The sequence below is a fragment of the Ambystoma mexicanum genome, chromosome 13, assembly GCF_040938575.1.
Source record: "Ambystoma mexicanum isolate Mex_15411 chromosome 13, UKY_AmexF1_1, whole genome shotgun sequence".
Taxonomy (NCBI): domain Eukaryota; kingdom Metazoa; phylum Chordata; class Amphibia; order Caudata; family Ambystomatidae; genus Ambystoma; species Ambystoma mexicanum.
This window is the reverse complement of record NC_090938.1, coordinates 63,169,433-63,192,475: the sequence shown is the minus strand read 5'-3', so window position 1 is coordinate 63,192,475 and position 23,043 is coordinate 63,169,433. Positions and strand designations below refer to the sequence as shown.

At 49.6% G+C, this 23,043-nt stretch overlaps 1 protein-coding gene across 1 annotated transcript in view; it reads left to right on the top strand.

The window, feature by feature from the left end:
* PLXNA2 (plexin A2) overlaps nt 1-23,043 on the top strand; it is a 568,789-nt gene that overhangs the window by 444,305 nt on the left and 101,441 nt on the right. The window contains exon 15 of the mRNA XM_069633272.1: nt 13,623-13,759. Coding sequence (XP_069489373.1) covers nt 13,623-13,759 — 137 coding nt within the window. The remainder of the gene's footprint in view (nt 1-13,622; nt 13,760-23,043) is intronic.

The window sequence follows — 23,043 nt, the reverse complement described above, 5'->3', positions numbered from 1 at the left end:
GTGTGAGGCCCCCACCTGGCCCTCGTGGGGCGTGTGCCCGCCTTAAGGTCCCCTTCAACCGCTCAGGCCCACCTGAGGGCCCGATTCCGGCCCCCACTGCTTGGGCCCGGAGGACAATCCCTTTGGCCCCGAGCTAGTGGTAGACAACGAAACAGGTGCGTGGAATGCCTGTATGAACTGGCGGGGGGCCTTGCAATCTTTTCGCTACAAAGGGGTTAGAAACAATAGCGAGAACCCCACAATCCACGGGGCCATGGCCCACCCGGAAACCCCAGCGCATTCCGCCACGGCCATGGAGAAGGGATTTGCATCCATACTCCAGGAGATCGGGGATATGCGATCAGACATCGCGCAAAAGCTGGAAAAAATGGACAACAGGGTGGATAAGGTGGAGGACAGGCTCCTGCGGGTGGAGACCGACCAGTCGACCTCAGCCATGCAGGGAGTGCAAACGGAAATGCGACTGGCTGCCTTGGAAAAGAGGGACGAGGAAAGGGCCAGACAAATGGATGACTACGAAAATAGGGAAAGGAGGAACAACCTTAGATTTTTTGGGGTTCCAGAAGTGGAGGGGGAAACGGAGAGAGACTTAATCCGTGTGGTACGAGATATAATCACCCTTCTCTTTGCCAAAGAAATGACCACGGAATTGACATTCGACCGTGTGCACAGAGCGGGCGGCAGAGCGGGAAACCCCCGATCGATCCTTGCGCGATTCCACTACTATACAGACAAGGCTAAGGTCCTGGAGGAGGCAAGGAAAGCAGGGGTGATTTCTTATAACGGTGCAGAGATCTCGATATTCCAAGACCTCTCAGCCTACACCCTGGCGAAGCGGAGAGTGTGCCGCCCCCTCACGCAATTACTGAAGGATAAAGGAGCGCGCTACAGGTGGGGGTACCCATTTTCCCTGACCTTTGAATACATGGGCCAACGGACGTCGCTAATCACGGAAGAGGATATAAGAGGGGCCATTCAGGACTACGTGACTGAACCTACCACCAGAAGAGGCCCGGTGGGCCCGGCGAGATTGGGGGAGGGGTCTTCAGACCGTCCTGGGCCCAGGAGGAGGAAAACCGGCTCGAGGAAATACAGGAAGCTCAACACCCCTCCGGCTGCGAGGGAGGGGGAGCGCAACGACACAGATGACTGAGAACAGGGGCGACTGGCCCACTGGAGATTCAGCGCAACGATGGTCCGGTTGAATAAATATTTCCCCAGGACAGCAAGTAAGGTGGGGGAAAAATGGGGGGGGGGCTCACAACAATGAGCTTAGCTCAGCGTGCCCGGCCGGGTAGGGCAGACTGGTGGTCCGGCCTAATGCCAGGAATGGCGGTACTAAATGGCTGGACGCCGGGTAGGGGGAGGGGGGGACGAAGTTACCAGAGGGTTGTTGGTGAGGGAAGGGGTTTGGGGAAAAGTTGAGGGAATGTCCGAATAATGTCCGACCAGTGCGACTACGGGAGCAAATAACGAACAGTGATGTTAAGCAGGTGTCCAACAGCATTGATGACTTAGATTATGGCTGACTGCCAACCGGCCCTGGGAGTGGGCACCCTGAACGTGCGGGGCTTGAACACACCTACCAAGAGGTCCCTGGTTTGTCGTGAATTCAGGAGGTCGAAGCTGGACCTGCTGTTCTTACAAGAGACACATTGGGCGAGAGGGAAGGAACCCAAAATGAGAGGGGGAGGTATAGGGGAGGTCTTCCATGCATCCCATAAGGGGAAGAAAAGAGGGGTGGCTATCCTGGTCGCCAGGGGACTCATGCAGGACCCCGAGGGTCGCTTTCTATTGGTGAGGGGCACCCTACAAGGAGCCCCCCTGACACTGGCAGTGGTGTATGGTCCGAATGATGGCCAGGCCCAGTTCTGGGAAGAGGAAAAGGAGAAGCTTAAATTATTCGTAAGGGGCACGTTAGTGGTGGGAGGAGATTTTAACATGGTGATGGTCCCATCCATGGACAGGAAGAGGGTGGGCCCTCAGAACCCCAGACCCGCGGAGGAATCCACGGCGCGAACCTTCCGGAGAGTGAATGAGGAGCTGGGCCTGGTAGACTCAATCCCGTCCCCCAGAGCAGGTGTCCCCTCTTTTACGTACTACTCGGCCATCCATGCCTCGTTCTCGAGGATAGACTATATCTTGGTGGATGAAACCCTTCGCCCGTATGTTACGGGCTATAGGGTCGATCCTGTACCCTGGTCCGACCATGATATGGTAAGGGTGACAATATCGGGGGAATGGTGTGAAGAGCGCAGGGGCCGTTGGAGATGCAACGATGCTCTACTGAAGAACGAGGCTCATGCCCAGGAGATTGCAGACGCCATAACAGAATTTTTTGAGTTAAACGACAATGGGGAAGTGGGCACGCACACGCTCTGGGATGCTTTCAAGGCGACTCTTCGAGGTATCCTCATCCAAAAAGGTGCAAGGGTAAAAAGGGAGAGGGAGGCCCAGGAGAGGACCCTGCGGGAAAAAATTGCCCATCTCCAACCGAGGGGTTCCCCAGACCGGGTCCCGGACCGCGATCGAGTGGCCGCACTGGAGGATTACAGGCTCCAGTTGAAAGACTTACTTATCCACAAAACGGAGAGAAGTCTTCAGATGGTAAAGCAAAAGTATTACGAGAAAGGGGACAAAGCGGACAGGATCTTGGCATGGAAGTTGAGGGAAGTCCAGAGGAGCAGAATGGTGAGGGAAGTGAGGGACGCTCATGGAACTTTGGGTTGCGAGTCCTCCCATATCGGAGGGGCCTTTCGCCAATATTATAAGACCCTGTACTCATCCGAATACGACGAGGGAAATGCACCGATAGAGGATTTTTTGAGCTCCGTCCGGCTCCCCGCTCTGTCCAGGGAGATGTCCGAGGGGCTGGAAGGGCCAGTGACCGAAGATGAGGTGGACAAGGCCATAGGTGGGATGAAAGCGGGTACCTCCCCCGGGGACGATGGGTTTTCTGTCTATTTTTACAAAAAATTCCGATCTTCCTTAATCCCATACTTGGTGAGGGTTTTCAACTCGGTGCTAGAGGGGGGAGCCCTCCCCGACACCATGATGGGGGCTATCATTGCGGTATTACCTAAGGAGGGGAGGGACCCCACAGAATGTGCCTCCTACCGCCCCATATCACTGCTTAACACTGACGTTAAGATACTGGCCAAGGTGGTGGGGAGGCGGATAGAGGGAGTACTGCCGAAACTAGTCCATGGGGACCAGGTGGGGTTCATCAGTGGGAGACAGGGTTCGGATAACATACGCAAGACCATAGATCTATTCCACTTTGCGCAACAGTCGGAGCTTAACGCAAGTGTCCTCTCTCTGGACTCAGAGAAGGCGTTTGACAGAGTCGAGTGGCGGTACATGGATCTCCTCCTGAGGAAGATGGGTTTTGGGGCTCACATTATGAGCTGGGTAACGGCCCTTTACAGAGCTCCCACGGCAAGGGTCCAAGTGAATGGGGAGTTGACCGATGCTTTCCCCCTCTCCCGAGGGACAAGACAGGGGTGCCCTCTCTCCCCTCTGATATACGTCCTCACGATAGAAGCCCTGGCTATAGCCATCAGGGCGCTCCCAGGAATTAAGGGGATTAGCAGGGGGGAGGTGGAATTTAAACTCTCCTTGTTCGCAGACGACATTCTGGTCTACCTGGTAGACCCTAGCTCCTCGCTCCCCCCCTACTGGACCTGATAACTGAATTTGGACGCTTCTCGGGCCTGAAGATCAATGCCTCGAAATCGGTCCTGCTCCCTATGAGACTCCGGGACCCGGGGCTAGACACCCTGGATAGACTTCACGGGATTGCAATGGGGAAGGCTGAAATTCGATACCTGGGGGTTCTCCTCACACGGGACTTAACTAAACTGGCCACCGCAAACTATGACCCCATAATAGAAGGGATCACATCAGACTTGAGGAGGTGGGGAGGGATGATCCTCTCTTGGTATGGCAGGATGATGGCGGTTAAAATGAATGTACTGCCACGGCTCTTATATCTTTTCATGGCACTTCCAACCAATGTCCCTCAGCAGACTTTCAGGGTGTTACAGAACTCCACCCGGGACTTCATATGGCAGGGGAAAACCCTGAGGACCAGGAGGACTACGCTGACGCTGCCCAGGGAGGAGGGAGGGTTTGGACTGCCGGACTTCTGCCTGTATTTTCGGGCTGCTCAGCTACGGGTCCTCCTGGAACACATGAAGGAGGGAATGGGGACGTACTGGTCGTATCTGGAGGATATGGATACCCACCCCCTGAAGGTTCGCGACCTCCTGTGGGCCCCACGGAGAATAATCCCGAGTCACTTGAAAGCCCACCCGACCTTGGGAGTCCTCTGGGACATTTGGAAGGAGGGCCCTCAGACGGCGCACCTCACTACATGGCCATCCCCAATGTCTTCCCTCTGGGGGCATCCCCTTAACCTGGGTAGCAAAGGGTTCAGGTTCTCCCAAGTCTGGTCGGACAAAGGATTGGAATGGGCGGGACAGCTGTTCAGGGGGGGTGAATTCCTGCCCTACGAAGAACTGAGAGACGCACTCGGCAGGGATCCCTGTCCATCTTTGAGTACCTCCGTTTGAAAGGCATACTATGTGATCAATCGTGGGGCTCCAGTCTGAGTAGACAGCTAACTCCCTTTGAAAAGCTTATAGATGCAGCGACCTCGAGGAAAGGGGCGGTTTCTAGCATGTGTAAAATTCTCAATACGTACGACCTCCAGGGAAGGAGAACCTTTCGCAAGTTCTGGGAGGAGCTTGCGGGAGAGGAGATTTCGGAGGACTCCTGGTCCAGAATATTCAAAATCGCCTTCCATGGGAACCTCTTCACAGCCGATATGGAACACAATTTCAAGGTGCTGCAAGGGTGGCATAGGGACCCAGTGAAACTGTCTAAGATGTTTTCGGGGGTGTTCCCATTGTGCCCGAGGGGGTGTGGGCAAGCAGGCTCCAGGAGTCATATGTGGTGGCACTGTCCAAAGGCACAGGTGTACTGGGGGTTGGTGAGGGGCTGGATGGCGGAAGTGATAGAGGAACTCTTACCTCTCAATCCTCTGACGATGATGTTGGGCCTCCCCCCAGAGGAAATAGAAGTTCACCGGTACCCGAGGATGTGGGAGACAATGTTGCGGGCAGGCAGAGTAGCCCTTGCACAAAAATGGAAAAGCCCGGAGCCCCCCTCCAAGGAAGAGTGGATGAAAAAGGTTAAAAACATGCTTATAATGGATAAACTGACTGCCATGGTGAACAATGACACCAGCGCTTTCTTTACAAACTGGTATGGAATACAACAATCCTGGGGATGGGAGGTCCATTGAACCTTCCGGTGAGAGAACTCGGACCCAATGGGGCGATCCAAGCGGAGAGCAGTACCTCAGTGGACGGGGATGCCCAGCACCCGGGGCGAGACGGCTCCAGGCCTAACGGCGTTAAGGGCACCAGCTGCATCACATTTGGAGGGAGAACACGCTGCGAGTCTCCCGGCACAACAGACTTGGCTTGGACACAGGACAGGGGGGGTGGGCACAAGTTGGGGTGGTGGGGGTGCGGGGTGGGGGGGACATGGGGAAACTGTTCTTTCTGTAAACCTGAATAAAAATTGAAGTTTAAAAAAAAAATATTGTCCCTGGAGGAACGTGCTGGCCTTGGAAACAAGATGACACGAAGCAACACAGGTTCGATCCCCGGGTCCGCGCTTAAAAACCTCGGGGTATAAATATGCAACTAAGAGACATATTCCTGTAACAGCGCCTCGATGCCCCCGGGCTGTGTGAGCGCTTTAAACATGCAAATTAAATACAATTAAATAAATGTACTTATGTGTTGAATGCACGACTCGGCACATTGCAAAATATGTGAGTACATATGTCAGTGGGAGTATGGCATGGTGAACACAATGGCCTAAGAGTTGGGTACAGAGTACACAAACACCCCTGTGCGACCTTTAGAACAGAGGCAAACGACCACCATTGCTGGATTGCCGTTTTGGGTGGGCCGTGGGCGGCCTGGGTGAGGGGGCCGGTGTGGGCCGGCTACAACTGGCCGCCCAGTGGGGGAGCAGGGTGGTTCTGTGTGCGTGGGCTCTGAGGGGATCCGGCATGCTGGCGCCAATCTGAGGGGCTTATATGCGAGTTCTCTACCTCGTCCCCTGAAAGATTGCTGCCGCCGTGTGGCACTGCCCAACCTGAGCTCTTGCCTGCTTGAGGGGGTCGTTTTCACTGTTCCTCGGGGTATGCCCCCCTGCTCAGGCCAAGCTCACAGAAGTGGAACCTGTCTGTCGGAAAAAAATTCCAGGGCTTAGAAAAACCCTGAAACCTGGGTGCGACCTAAGCCCCGCTTCAAATGGCAACAAAAAAACGTAGCAACTAGGAACACAGCAGAATGCATTGAGGTGAGGCGCAGAGCTTTAAGTGGGCTGGGGCTATCCATGGCAGAGTACCCCCCTGAGTAGCACTCAGCATAATTTTACTGTGAAATTTGCCGTAAAACAAATATGTGCAATGGCAAAAGCAGCATACTCGGCACACCTTAAGTGCCACAGCCACCATGAAAGAAATATGTCTGCCTGCTCAAGTAGGGCAGCCAGCACCTGACTCCCAAAGGGCCACTCTACCCAAATGTGTCTATATATATGACTCGCAGTTTACCAGCACTTCACTCATAGGTTGTTTGAAAGCGGTAGAAACGCCAGTCTGCATTATGTGCTTCTAAGTGTTGCAGGCTTGAATAATTGTGATATGTCATATATAAAATGTGTGTTCGTTCCTAAAGTCCCTAAATTCTCTTTGATGTTATGCAAACCACCTAGTCGTTCACGTCCTGGCTATTTGTCCTCTGCGTTCACCTGGGTGCTTTCCTAGATGATTTCAGAGCCAGCTGAAGAGGCCAGGTATAAATGAACACCTTGAGCTCTGTCTTTGGACAGCAAAATCACATTAAAAGGGACACAGTCTTTAGTTAGCAAAGAGCTGTGCCTCCCTAGGGTATGTATGCATATTAGTGGCTCTTCCTTGCAGGCGGTTAATAGGTACAGATTATCACTGGACAGGCAGATGGTATGAGCACTTAAGAGCAATTAAGCACCCTGGGCATGGGTCCCTTATTTATAAAAGGAAAGTGATTTACAGACTGATTGAATAGCTAACAACCCGAGCCAGAAAGGGATTTGTTTACAGAAGTAAGGTGATTTACAGAATCATTGAATTGCTTACATCCCGAGCCAGAAAAGGATTTCTTTACAGAAGGAAGGTGTTTTACGGCATGATTGAATTGCTGAGATCCCAAGCCAGAAAGGGATTTGTTTACAGAAGGAAGGTGATTTACGGACTGATTGAATTGCTTGCATTGCGAGCCAGAAAGAGATTTGTTTACAGAAGTATGGCAATTTACGGAATTATTGAAATGCTTACATCCCGAGCCAGAACAGGATTTGTTTACCGAAGGAAGGTGATTTACTGACTGATTGAATTGCTTACATCCCAGGCCAGAAAGGGATTTGTTTACAGGCTGAAATTTTATTTGCAATGTGAACTACAGGGATTTGTGATCACAGTATACAGACTGGATGCAAACAAGACCCCAGACACTATGGTGGGTGGCCTACACGTTGGCAGGGCATCATGATGTATTGTTTGTTTGGGGCATGCACATCTTGCTTAAGTCACCTGCCCCTCCTTTAGGCCATGGCGAGCACAATTTGGCAAATCCCCCTTTCCAGAGCTTTCGTTCCACATCTTATTCAGCTGGCGGGGAGAGGTAAAGCACGCCTGCGTTTCGCTCCCTTTTCATACAGTCATGCCTTGCCAGCGGAAGAGGGCATTAAGCGGTGCCCACCTTGAGCCATGAGAATGCTTCCTTCTGGTGGTAATATAATGGAGACAGAACAGCAAAGCATAGACCTTAGCACAGGTGCTTCCCAATTACCTTTCTTGTCCCCGCCTGACCTGATTTTGAGGCACTGATAATAGTTGCGCCGGGGTAGGGATGGCCATGGCACACTGCTGGACCTGCTCCCCCCAGAATGCCAGCATCGCCAGTATTCGCACACCATTGAAGCTCATGAAGTCCACAGCCGCCAAGGTGACAGTGCAAACACGTTTAGCCTGGTTTATCCATTATTTTGCAGCGTGGTGAGTGCATAACTTGTGACGTGGCATGGAATGTCTTTGTGTGTTTAGAATTTGAGAAGGTTATTTGTGATCTGATCGAAAACATTTCCTCGAATTATTTTTTGTTTTAACATGTAGATTTTGCTGCAAATACATGCAGGCGGACCCTGCATCGCCCCTTAATCCCCTGTATTAGTTACTAGCCCAAACCCACCCACCACAAACATTTGGAGCAAAATCCGATCAAAAAACTTCGATGAATTCTACTTCGATGAAATCTGCTTCAAAAACTCCGTCCCTTTTAGAAGAAGTTCCTTGCCTAGCCGTCCTGGCAGGAGACCTTTCTGGCGGGTACATGTCTAGGGAAAAGGCATGCAATTACCCAGTTAGAATGCCCCCCTCATAAATATTAGAGAAATGGAGAGTGGTGATAGATTTGGTCTTTTTTCATCCAGTAACACCTTTCTATGGGATATTTTTCCACTAATGAGGAATGATTTGGGTCTTCTAGCGCTTGGAGTATATCTGTCTCCCGGGCATTATTTAGCAATAAGTCCAGGCCGCTGGCACACCATGGCTGGATCAAATGAAATACCCGGTAAACCCCTGGTCTTTATTTTAGATTGTATTTGTGCCTCGATCCAGATGCCTATCCTCTTGAGCCCCCCCACCACCCCCACTCCCAGCAGTAAATCGCCGGGCGCCTCTTATGCAAGGTATATCGCCTCGCTTCTTGGGAGCGATCCATACTAAGGCTTTCTGGCATCCCAACACGGAACACTTAATGCAGTCATGTAACACGTCATAAATGTCATGCACCCGCACTGCACCCTGAGAGAGCCTGGACCGGGGAGCGGGATTAATGCAGAGAGGTGGGGGCTCCATGCACGTGACGAAGGGCACCTAGGCACGGCGGGTGCTTTACGGCCTACCGGCTCCGGCAGAAGGTTAAGTTGTCGGGCAATGCGTTGACCCCGCCCTGTCACCGGTGATGCAGGTGGTCTTGGACTTGGTATAGCAGTGGTCTTCAAACTGTGGGAGTGGCTCCCCATAGGGGGGGGACCGAAGGATGTCCGCGGAGGGGGGGTGCGAGGTTCTTAAAAACTGGACGGCTTGTACTAGAAAATATAAGCAGATATGACATCTGGGGGCGCCCCGACGATGACATTTTTACTCAGGGGGGGCAGCAACAATATTTTTGCTCAAAAGGGTGCCCAGCATCGAAAGGTTTGAATGCCACTGCGATAGAGGGATCTCGTGGAACCGGCTTCTCCTGGCATTGTACATTATCTGGGAATATTGTGCTGCGGATCCAGAATTATAGACAAAATAATATTGGAAAAGGCGCTGGATGATCGCCATTATAATTCTTAGTGGTGTATAGAGTTTCGATATTCAAATTTTAAGTTATCCTGTACCTTTGCCGCATGGCACACTTTCCGCGGTCTCCGCCGTTGCCTCAGCTCCTCACATCTAAAGATATTGTGCTGGTTACAGGCCCTGGGCCCTGTCTAAGACTTTGACAATATAACATTGACCCCCCTCACCCTTCTTCCTGTCCACAGTCCTTACCCTGTGTCCAGGACTGTGACGAGGGAGACTCCTAGGACTCGAAATCATTAAAATGACCGGTCAGAAATCAGGCTAATGTGACCAGTTATCTGTAAATCTCCCATGTCCTGAACATTAGCTGGAGGAAAACGTTGGGGTCTTCAGCAATAATTACAGCACTTAAAAATGTAATATTGTCTAGACCCCAAGTCCCGCTTGACGGCGCAGAACCCGTGCACGCATGCCTGCCAGAAAGGCATCTCTGTCTCCCACGTGGTTATCAAGATTTGAGGTTCTACGTTACCAGTTACTCTGAGTGGAGCAGGTGATTTACCTCAATAAATACAATTAATACAGGACTCTCACCCCAAGACCTTCCTTTAGTGTTGGTTGTTCAATTAATTTCCTCCCCCCACAAAACCCTACCCAGTAGTTAAGTCTCTCTTCCTAGTGCCTCCTACTAGTGTAGAGTGTCATTGCCCAGTCCTCAGGAAAAGTAGAAGTCTGCACATTCCTGTTAATCTGCTAGTGAAAATTTGGCAGGAAATGTCCCTACTTTGGTAAATTTCACCTCGTCCACAACTGCCACTTCCCACGTGAAATATTTGTGATTTTGCGGTCATATCGAGGCCGAAATAAAAACTATGAATTAATTACATTGTTAACAGTATTGTTTGGGATTCACACACTCAGGTTTGGGGTTTTAGGTAATATTATCTCCACCGATAATATCGCCATATATATGGTAGTTGGGAACGGCCATAAGCAATATTATTAGTGGGGATAATTTTTGGGGTAAATGGGAGCGGGGGTTGCTGGGGTGTCCCCTGCTCCCTTTAAAATATTATGAGGGTTGCAGGAATATCCTCCACAGGTTCAATGGGTTAATATCGCTGCAAAAATATGGCCCCATTCTTATATGGCGAAATAATTGCGGGCATATAAACACATGGAACCATTTTGGCACACTGAACTTTTTTCTGCAAAACTGGCAAAACAAAATGTCTGCTCCTCCGGTGCCGATTTCCACACAGACCTAAGTAAAAGGACGCGGTCCTCAAGTCGACCCCTTAGGAGTCTTACCCTCTTGGCTGGATGGAGTGCAAAAGTGGTAAGATGCCCTTGACCAACCTATCGATGACCTTGAACTGTCAGGCAGAAAATTAACCTTTCCCAACTGAGCGACCGCTTCTGAGGCCTTCATTACCCTGCATAATGCAAACTGAAGTGTTTCGGGGCCCTGCATCCCCTCCCCGAAAACCTGCTGCAAGGTGACTGTGAAAACTAATTGCCTGCAAACACCTTACAGCGCCTAGTTGGACATATGTTCAGCAATTATTGGTAGCCTGTTTTCTCTTTTCTGCATAATTTGCAAATTGCTGTTGTTCCTTTTGTGGCTCATTATGGGCCGCTCTGGGGCCGCCGCAGCGCGTCCTCCCCCTAGCCCCCGCGGCATGGCGGTCACCGCTGCAGACTGCATTAAGGCCGCTCGATGTCATTAAATACACTCGTAAAATTGATTGGTACCTGGGAGCTGCTTGGCTCTGCCCCCGCGGGACCAGCCTCATTGTGGTTACTATTAGAGACGCGCCGCCTGGTGCGCGGGTCTAGGACGGGGCATGAGGCTGGGTCAGATGCTCATTCTCGTGCTGAAAGGTGCCCCTTTATTGACAGGGTCTTTTTTAACCCCTTAAGTCCCAAGGGCGAGTGTGTTCGTCCTGAATTACCATAAGGAATCATTGTAGGCTCCGCCCACTTTGGCGGTTCAGTTTAAGAACCCACCCCAGATCGCTTGGGTTGGTGCAAAACTGTCCTAAATTCCTGAGGAAACTAGATGGCCAATGCCAACAGGGCATAGTGGAAATTCCAAAGAGAACATGTTACCAAAATCATTGCAATTCAGAAGTGTTATTTCCACCCTAGCAGTGCCTCAGGAGTCTCGGGAGGATAGCTCAGCGGCAACGTGCTCGCCTTGGAAGCAAGACGACACGGAGAAACACAGGTGGTCCCCGGGTCTACGCTTAGAAACCTCTGGGTATTAAGCACGTTATAAATAACTTATAATACCCTAGAAGTCACTAACCTGCAGATGCTGGTAATTTCATAGTCACCAATAGCATTGGCGAGCACAGGCCAGATGGCCTTCTTAGCCCGTTTGCTCTTTTTTTGGGTCACCGTTTAATTTCTGTTCACTTTGCCTGGTGGGTGTCACTCTGCTCTGGCAAGGTTTTCTATCTGCTGTTGCAACCTTCATGTAACCCGCAGCCACAGGTTTGAATCTCAGCGGTTCGGACACATCCTTCTGATCTCAATTAAGCGAGGGCCATTGAGTTAGGATATATAATGAGACCTTTTAGTTATCGCTCTCAAAGCTGCAAGCCTGTGTCAGGAAACGCTACGTAAATTCTGAATTATTGTCATCATTTATTCTTTGTTTTCTTGAGTTCCTATTTAATAGTTCTGTTAAACTCTAAATAACATATGCCATGGGAAAGGAAAAAGGGCTCCTCGTAGAGCACAGCCTTCCAGCTCCTCGGCAGCCATCTTGAGTAAGTATTTTGTTTAAATGAACAGGATGTCGCAAGGCGTTCCATTAATTCAAACAAAATACATTTCTGTTAGCACCCTTGGTTTGTTTCCAGATATAAAACTGGGGCATTTTACAGCAGTAACACTGGATCCAGGGGGCCGGATCGGGTGGTAAGGGAAGTGGGGCCCATCATTAAAGCCTTTGCTGTGTCAAAAAGCCGGGAGAGGGGAGGTGTGCTGGGACCGGCACACAAATCTCCGGTCCAGCGGGTAAGTAGGGAGGGAGAGAGGGGCTGGGGAAGGGGTATGGTTTGTTTTTGGCACTGTGTTGCCTCCCCACATTCAAGCTTGGAATGTATCGCCCTGGTCGCGACCGGGATAAACTGTCTTGCCTGGTGCAAATACAATTTCACTTTATATGACAGAGTTTGATTTGATCTGCTGTATGATCACTGTCTACAGCACGGGTCTGCAACCTGTGGCTCTCCAGATGTTTTAAACTATGACTCCCATGATCCCTCACTATTGACTATGCCGGTTATAGCTGGTCAAAATACCTGGAGCTCTTAAGGCTGCAGAGCCCTGGTCATCACAGTTATCCAGATCTGCTGCTGAATAAATGATGGGAAAATATACATATCATGAATGAAAATAAATCTATCAGTCAGAATTTGACTAATTTACATATTTTATTGGGGGGCTATTAGGGGCTGTGTGAACAAAGGAGGGTGCCACAAACACTTCAAGATCAGGGGAGCACTGCCTGTTGGTGAGGGGTTGGCCAATCAGCAACAGTTTTCGATCTTAAATCTGACTTACAATTGGGACTGGAGGTGCAAAGTCTGGGGGTAGGAAAAGAGGTTTCCACTCAAGGGAGGCTGGCCTGCAAGTCAGGATTGAGGTACATCGGCGGAGCTGTTTGTTACTGAGGTAGATGTCCATTGGCCTTGTGAGCGACTCGTGCTCATTTGTGCTACTCGGGGTAATAGGCGGTGCTTGACTGAGCTGCCTGTGGCTGTGGTGTTTTTCCGCATGTGTCGGAGAGGCCTTGAGAGAGTTTGCCTAGGCAGTAGGGGTGCAAGGTAGTACACAGTGTGATCAAATCTTAGTGTGTCGGGCAGTGGTAAGTCAAAGTGAAGTGTTTGAGCAGCAATAACTGCAAGGGCAGACATTCAATTGCAAGAGTGAGGTACATTGGCACAGCTTGGCTTCTGATGAGGAAAACTAGCTTTTTCTCAGGCCAGCAGGAGATCTGTTGGGCCATCAGCGTTGGCCTCTTTGCTTTCATGGACCGCTTGAAGCAGGCAGCTGTGTTCCTTTCCAGCACTTCACAAATACCTACTAGCACTTACTTGTTCCGCACGGCACAGACCCTTCAGCTCTTCCAAAAGCGATCGAAAAGTCTCAAACCTAACAGGTGGAACCTTTCTTCTCTCCTTCCCAGGATCCAGTCGTGAACCAGCTGGCCCCGCTGAGAGGCCCGGAGTCTGGGGGAACTATGGTGACCATCACAGGACACTACCTGGGTGCCGGCAGCACCGTCTCCGTCCTTCTGGGGAACCAGACCTGTGAATTCTATGGGTGAGAAAAGACATCAGGATGGTAGTGCAGCTTCAGTGTTTGTTGCATGAATATCCATTTGAAAGAATGTTTAATCTCTGTGACTACGCCAGTTAGATTTTCCCAGAAGCCATGAATGGTCGAAGGCAGGTAACTCTGGTTTGGAGTGAAATTCAATTTTGGCTAATCCGCCTGGCCTGTTTGAGACTGCCTGAGGCCTACCACATGTTATGGACAGTGTCACCATTGGCTGGGCTTAGGGGGGTGTTGTAGCCCAACACTTCTGGACCACCGTAGGTTGCCGATGCCTGCACTAGAAGCATGTAACAGCATTATCGGTTCCCACATTTACAAGTTGTTTCGTATTTATTTCCTCATTCAACTCTGCTCCTATTTGATGAAGGTTGTGCAACATCTGTGTTTCTGCCATTTGACGATACTTGCAAGGAGGAGAGCTCGATTTATTATGATGTAATTTCATTTCTCAATTTCTCCATGAATTACATTTTTTCTCATTAACAATCTTGCGTTCCAGAATGTTTTGGCTAGATGGAGAATTGGTTGTTAGTTTTAATGTCTGTTTTCCTTTCTAGGCGATCGGATGCTAAAAATGTGGAGTCAGTGCCTTAACCAATCAGTTTGCTCAAAAGTCTTGCTCTCAGCCTGCGTTTGAAGAGCAAGCTGATGGCTCGGTACACACCACCGCCAGCCATTTAGGCTCACTGCGTGATATCCTGCCCTCCATGCGCCAATCGGATACCCCACCATCCTCCGCACCCTTCCACCTTCTACCTCATTCACCTTTTCGTCCTCCGACTCACTCCTGCCACAGATCCCTTGATGGCAAAATGGCCTCCAGCGAAATGGAGAAGTGACAAATGCTAGATCCCTTCTTCTTTTTTACTGGCGGACATTTTCTTTTGTAGTCTGTTTTTATAACACCTAAAATGGCTATTCTGCTGTTTCACAAGCTATTGTCCTTCATTGTTGGCCCCTGAGTGCCAATAATACCCACCAGTAACGGCACAGAGGCCGAGCACTATGAGTTAGGCCACGGGCCATTTCCAGCTGGGGCAGCCTGTTCGAGGAGGCAGGTATGAGTCGCAGCCTGGGCACAGATATTGAACCCCCTACTCGCGACATGCCCCATTTGCTAACCTTATGGCTGCGCCTGCGGAACCTCTACCACTGCGGCCGCTCTCATTGCTACGTACAGAGGGAAACATCTTTGCAAAGGGTCTTCTAGTAAAAAACCTCTTGCAGTGGGGGCTGTGCCTCGTCACCCCTGCGTCTCGCCTTTAAAGGGGTTGTCCCATGCCCTTTACCACTGGTGCCACTCTTTTAGTGGGACATGCTGGACCACCACATGACCTTTCCTTTTAGCTGGTGCTGTGGTGCCACCACCACACATGATCCTCCCGTAGTGGCACCCACGACCAATGACACCCACTGACCCACCACCAGGGAGCTCATCTTCAAAGCGAGACCTTCGTGCCCAGTATCGCATGGAAACCTCATACAAAGATCTTAGGACTTAGAAGGAGTAGACCCAGCAGTCTCCAAAAAGTGGGATTGAGCCCCCGGTCCCACCACAACATTGGCGGGATGCATTATCCCGTCGCGGCCACGAGATACGCCCGCCATTAGGTCAGGCAAGCTGACAGAAGTACCAGCCAGCCACAGTGATGCTCTGGCTGGCTGGCACTTCTGTCAGTCGCTGTAACTTCCTATGGTGACCTCTCGCGCGAGGGGTCACCAGAGGAAGTTACTGTGCCTTTGTTTCCCCAGGTCTCAGAGGCGTCTTTTTACCCTCGGCGAACCTGGGGACTCCTCTACGTATTGCGAGGTTTATAAAGATGGCTTGAAAAGTGCACAATTCAAGCCATCTTTAATAAAGCTTTGCCGACGGACAAAGACGCCTCAGGCTTTGTCCGTCGGCAAAGCTTTATAAAAGATGGATTGAATTGTGCACTTTTCAAGCCATCTTTTATAAACATAGAAATGTTTAACAAGGATGGCTTGGAAAGTACACAAACCATAAGGTACACACACAAATATATAAATGTAAACATTTATATATTTATATGCGTACCTTACTATGGTTTGTGGAGTATGCAAGCCATCTTTTATAAACGTAAACATATGTTACATAGTTCTATGTTTATAAAAGATGGCTTGCATACTACACAAACCATAATAAGGTACGCACATAAATATATAAAATGTTTGCGTACCTTACTATGGTTTGTTTATGTTTTTAAGGCCACGCCAAGCCCACAAGCCACGCCCCCAAATGAGGCCCCCCCCTCGATTTCTTACCCCACTTAAAACCCTGAGTAGACCTATGACCTTGACTGGCCAACCTCCTCGCTAAGAAGTTGGTAGAACATTCTGCCAGCAAAAAGGCCCTGTCTGTCAGAAACTAGTCCGGGGGAGGCGGCACGGCGGCGGTAACTAGGGTCTCCGTGGGCGGCGGACCTGTGCTGTTTCATACTCTCATATACGCCCTGTGCGCCATTTTCATCTGCTATAAAATCAGCCAGCCCTGGGAGGCATGATGCGGGCTAATGGGAGAGCTGCTCCGCGAATCAGCAATTACCACTCACCCCGCACTCGCAGGAGATAAAAACGGGATCTCGCACACTCGTTTTTATGGATGAACTGCAAAGCGCCTGATTAGGAGCAGAATATTAATATGGGGTGAAGGGTTTAGCGGCTGGAGGGCCATGAGCCGCCTCGCAGATAGTCACATCGTTCCGCTTCTGGGGACCTGGGGGTTCTGCAGCCCCTTGAGGCGGCCTCAGTCAGTATAAGGGGGTCCTTTCCTCAGTGGCACTTGCGTAAAGGTGAGCGCTTCATGCTTCAATAAAAACCGCAATGAGGACTTTCTCTTTATCTAGAAATTCCCTTTTCCCAAAACCAAGGTCATTCACAAGTCCAACCCAAAGCCTCCCTGATCTGGGCGGCCAATTTAAATGTGTGCTTCCGGCCAGCGCTAGAGATCAAAGAGAACGACGGATGCATTTCCGGTTGTTGAGGCCAAGCTTCCTTCCGGTGTGAACAAAAAACCTGTGAAGGCATATGTTTGGAGGTTGTGTGTACTTGGTGGGAGACAGTCTGGTGCGCTCCTGAGCAGATGTGATAGAAAGAAGCTAGTGTGCAGATTAGCAGGTGTGTGTGTACCTTTAATCACCAAACATGCGATTGGTCAAAACCAAAGCTGAAGAGCGGTGTTGACGATAGAGGAGGCGGTCAAGACTAAATCAGCATGATGAGATCGAGAGCTTGCTATGGCAAGAAGTGGTCAAATGAATGCGCCAGTTTCCCCTCTGATTTGTGTGCATTGCAGGACCCAGCTTGCGCAGACTCTGGACATGCCATCTGGAGCAACCCTCAAACCCTGCCCAGTAATGCCAAGCCTTGAACTCGGGCGTTCAAGGGCTGGTTGATCCTACCGCTGACGACCGCGCTGCTTTCAAGAACCTTGGCAGGTAGTTGAGCAAGCAGCATGACTTTCAAAGACTCTTTTGCTGGACGGGTTCTTTTCAAACCCACCCTTTTTCTAGCAGGTTCTGAAAGGCCTGCATTTTCGCATCACATGCTTTAGGCCAGGGGTCTGCAACCTGGAGCTCTCCAGAGGTTTTGGACAACAACTCCCATGATCCCTCCTCACCTTTGCCTGTGCTAGATGGATCTGGCGGGTGTTGCAGACTCCTGCTTTAAGCAGGTGATCTCATAATAGTCATGGAGAGCTTCATGTATCTATTGCCAACTAGAGTTTGATAGTAGCCCCACTTGTTTAGTCCCTGTTAGCCAAGTGGGAAAGTACTGATGGCTATGATTGGCTTTGGCATATTATCCAGACTTTGGTCTTATAAAGCGGTGCTGTCTCTCCATTGTAACCAGTAAAACGGATCCTATACGCCAAGGTGGAACTCTCACAAGTGGTAGCAAGCAAACCAGACAGCAAAGACAATGCTGGAGAGGAAGTAACTGGTATGGTGTTGCTCCAGGCGGTGTAACTGCCTGCGCGCCCCTAGGATATTTAAATGCCTTCAGTGTGAGATGTAGATCGGGGGAACCTTATATGACTGCAGTACTAGTGTATGCTGTGTTATACAAGAAAGATGCTTGGATTTTTTTCAAGTTATTTTTATTAAGTTTTATAATTAATAACTACAGAATACAATCATCAGCATTTATAAGGCTCACCAGTTAAATAATCCAAGATGAATCTGTAAGTAAGGTGGCTGGATTTTAACCTGTGATGCAGCCATGAGTACCATGCATCCTGATTGGCTAAAACGTGTCTTCCATTATTGCTTGGAGATTGCAAAAGGGAAGCTTTTTGCTCTAATTCATTTTCATTTGATGTTTCATTTGAATCTGACTTTAATGTAGAGTAACATTAATGGCCGGTCGACAATTAGTTGGAATGGCCTCTTTGGTCCATTCTGCGTGGCATGAGACTTCGCCGCACACCGGCCCTTACCTTACATGGTTGCCCTTGGCGATCAGGAGAAGAATCCTTGGAGGAAAAAAAACCTAGCATCTCCCCAGGCCAGCCTCCTAATTCCCGCACTTATATACTCTAATTAGACTAGCAAGCAGCATGCCGGGGGAAATATTAAAGTATAAATTACGCTGCTCCCCCACGTGGCGCTTATTTGGCCTATACCCCTTTCTATTCTGAGGAGGAGTGCCGGGATTCTATCAGTGCTGAGAGTCTGATTACACCAAGCGGGGTTATAATGAGATCGCGGCTAATTACAGCTCGCTATCCATGCCCCCCTCCTTTTCAGAGTCGTGGGTAGGTCCGCAAGGACGGCGTAATAATAGCACTGCGGGTTGATGAACTGATCAGCGGCAAAGTCTTAGTCACGGGGCTGCGGTATAACATGAGCGGTGAACAGCCGTGGGGTTATATGTGCAGCTCTGGGGCAATTGCGGCGGAGCAAATGTGTGTGGCGCGCAACAAAGCCGCGGAGCAGTCAGACGTGTGGACGGCAGCATGGCAATGCTCAACGCGGGCATTAACGGGGTCGTGCGTAAGGCATGCAGGAGTGGACTCACAAGGCACTTGGCAATGGGGTGTCGCACATTGCCCACTTCATTACAAGATCAGAAAGGGAGCCATGGCAGGCTTTGTGTCCACCAGTCTGCCAACCTCCACCGGTGCCTCAACAAGGGAGAGGAGGTGCATATGGGTGTGGATACGCAAATCGGTACTTTCTGTCTAAGTAGACCAACACTAAGTACCCCAGGTCTCATTTATTAGGGACCCTTGAGGAGTACACTTCCACCAAATTATCTGGAACAAATAACCCGAGTGAATATTGGAATAAGAGAGGTGTAATTATGATTAGATTTTCACAATGTTAAATGTGGCTGCTATGCATAGCTTAGTACACTCTTCTTTACTGTATGTAATGTCTTGTTAAAGAAACTCTGTTTGTACCTATACATGAATTGTTTGTTTGTATATCAATTCAAGTCTTATGGATTGAAAGAATGTTTAGAAATGAATGCATGTCACCATGTATGAAATTTGGAATATGTGCAAAAACATGGGCTGTTAAATGCCCTATACTTTGTTCATGTTTTGCACTGGAAGGAAAAGCAAGTTATGCTGAAATTATGTAGAAAAATGAAAAAATAAGAGTATGGGAACTGATATACCATCGCTCTGTACTTCAATATAAAACAATCGGAATCACAATGAAATGGTGATTGCAATTTACTGTTGCTAACAATTCTGGTAATTTTGATACATTAAATTTAAAAAAAGCAGTAGAAAATGTAATGCACATTACGGTGCTCCGAAACAAACCAACTAGGACAGCTTCACGGTGTACAGTACTTTGCGTCGGCGGGCCAGGCGGTAATGTCCGAACATTTCGAGAATGAAAGGCCGAATGCGCGTTTACTGCGCAGTCGGCTCTGTCCAAAAATGCAGAATCCCATAATACTGAACCAGTATTATTGTCCCCCACTCACAGTGTATGGTAAAATGGGTTTGGCGGTTGCAGGGTGGCCCCGCCCCCATTACATGGATCGCGTGGGACAATACAGTAAAAATAAATCATTAAAACGGACGCAGCGGCGGCAGCTCCCTCCCACTTAAGGGTTAGGGAACTGACGTCGGGAGACGGAGGAAGATCGGGATGCGGGAAAGCCGGTAAGTACGGCGCAAACAGGTGAGTATGGGAAAAGGTAGTTTATGGGGGAAGTGTGAAAGAGTATACTATTTGATCAATGCATGCCTCCCTTTTCGGATTCAGTATTTTCGTATCTGACATTTAGGGGCGCGCAGTAATCATATAGATCCGAGTCAGACACCATGGGTCCTTCAAGCCCCGAAATGAAAGGTGTAAACTTGGCTTAAGTATTCAACACTGACCAGTCTTTCATTTCTCATGTGAGCGGGGCCATCAATGTTCGTTTGTTTTGTTAGGCGGACCCTGCAAAACTCAATTGCTTCTAGGGGCGTCAGCAGTGTTCTTAAGTTCTGCCTGCTTCCAGATTTCTAGGGGGTTCTAAATGAGGCCAGCGATGAATATCATGAGACTGTTTGGGAGTCTCAGATCAACTGGGAGACTGTTCCACAGACTGAGAGCCAATTTGGCGAAACTCCTGTCTCCCTAAGTGTGCCTTCCATCACCTCGGTCTCTGTTGGCGAGTCAACCCCATACGCTCCATCCTTCACCGGATGCCCTGGTCCTTGCGCTGGCAACATCCCACCTGTACGATTGCGATGCACTTTACCCAGGTCACCCATCTCAATCTGGTCCTTAAGACTTTGCGGTGGGTCCCCGATAGGAGAACAAAGAGAATTCTCAACATTATGTTCATCCAATAAGGGTCTATGTAAGGGCGTGCCAGAATATCTCTCTAATGTCCTCTGTGCTTATATGCTCACGAGTCACCTAAGGTTAGCGTCATTCGACCTACTAGCTACTCAACCGACATAGGACAGACCGTTTAGGAGGAGGTCCTTGAAGGTGTAAGGCTCCACCCTCTTGTACAGAATTGGCCTTCACAACTGTCCGGAGACGACGAAGGTTCGGTCAATTTTTAACGCATCTTAGGCTGGAAAACTTACCAGACATCAACTATAGGAATGTGAACATAAAGAAAATAGGCCAGTGTTTGCTGCAACTCTGTCATGAAATCGCATCACCTTACGCAACATTTCTCTTCCCTGTGATCCTCTCTTCTTCCATAGACCATGACCTTTTTCAACCCTGGTGAGGGCATAATGAGCCAACTTTTAGGACACAGTTGATGCCATAAGACCGTAACGTTGCATCGGGGGCAGCATAAATGCATCTTAACATATCTCCGCCCATGAGACGTTGTCTGACTCAGTGGTACCTGAAGATCCACTCTCCTCGCTTAGCACTCAAGATTGCATAGTCACGCCAAGGCCTGTTTCGGGTTGGACCAACACATAAGTTGAGTGGGTGACAGTAATTCAAATTAATGCAACGCCGCACTCAAGTTTGCAAAGTCACGCCAAGGCCTGTTTTGGTGTGGACCAACACATAAATTGAGTCGGTGACAGTACCTCAAATGAATGCGACGCCGCAATCAAGTTTGCATAGTCACGTCAAGCCCTGTTTTGGTGTGGACCAACACATAAATTGAGTCGGTGACAGTAATTCAAATTAATGCAACGCCGCACTCAAGTTTGCAAAGTCACGCCAAGGCCTGTTTCGGTGTGGACCAACACATAAGTTGAGTCGGTGACAGTACCTCAAATGAATGCGACACCGCAATCAAGTTTGCATAGTCACGCCAAGGCCTGTTTCGGTGTGGACCAACACATAAGTTGAGTCAGTGACAGTACATCGAATGAATGCGACGCTGCACTCAAATTTGTGTAGTCACGCCAAGGCCTGTTTCGGGTTGGACCAACACATAAGTTGAATCAGTGACAGTACCTCAAATGAATGTGACGTTGCACTCAAGTTTGCATAGTCAACCCAAGGCCTGTTTCGGGTTGGACCAACACATAAGTTGAGTCGTTATAGTACCTCAAATAAATGCAACGCCGCACTCAAGTTTGCATAGTCACGCCAAGTCCTGTTTTGGTGTGGACCAACACATAAATTGAGTCTGTGACAGTAATTCAAATTAATGCAACGCCGCACTCAAGTTTGCAAAGTCACGCCAAGGGCTGTTTCGGTGTGGACCAACACATAAGTTGAGTCGGTGACAGTACCTCAAATGAATGCGACACCGCAATCAAGTTTGCATAGTCACGCCAAGGCCTGTTTTGGTGTGGACCAACACATAAGTTGAGTCAGTGACAGTACATCGAATGAATGCGACGCTGCACTCAAATTTGTGTAGTCACGCCAAGGCCTGTTTCGGGTTGGACCAACACATAAGTTGAATCAGTGACAGTACCTCAAATGAATGTGACGTTGCACTCAAGTTTGCATAGTCAACCCAAGGCCTGTTTCGGGTTGGACCAACACATAAGTTGAGTCGGTGACAGTACCTCGGATGAATGCGACGCCGCACTCAAGTTTGCATAGTCAACCCAAGGCCTCCCATTGATAGAGCGGTTGCTAAGATTGAAGCCTGTGCGGCAACCGTGGCTTGGGACCCCACTGGCGATTTATTCATATGGCAAAGCAAGGCCCCTGTCACTTTCTCTGTAAGCTTGAGAGGCGCGCATCAAAATCGTTAAACCATTGTTGGGGCGTCCAGGACATCTGCTACACGTGCACCAACTGCAACCAACTCTCCATGGTCTGGGGACCCCGAATGATGGATGGTCTCCAACAGACGGCAAATTCGCCCCCCAAGTCCAAGCCATTGTCCAAAGTAGGCAAAGCAGCCGCCTCGTACACCATCCATCATACCCCCTCCACTCGCACCTACGCCCCCTTGCACCATGAAAAACCCGCCTGTGACACCAGACCGTTCCGAAGAAACTTAATAAAACCAGGGAGGGCGAGCAGCACATAAAACACGGAAATCAAATGAGTGTCATGGATTCTTAATTGACTTCATAAATAAAGCCCCCCTCGCCCTTTTGTGTCCATTCACTGAGTCTCGTGGGTATTGTCTGGGTGCCCGGGGCAGCAGATGGAATGATGTGGGGTGCCGCTGTACCCCATTCAGAACTGTCCAATGGAAATGGGGGCGGCCTCGTTCCATGCCAAAGGCGAGTGCCAGGGACGAGCTGGCAAATTTAATGAACTTACCCTGACTTTGCACCTGCCCCATCAAAAGATAGGAAGGAACCCCCTCCCCAGCCACGTTGGACCCGAAACCCCCCTATATGTGCGAAA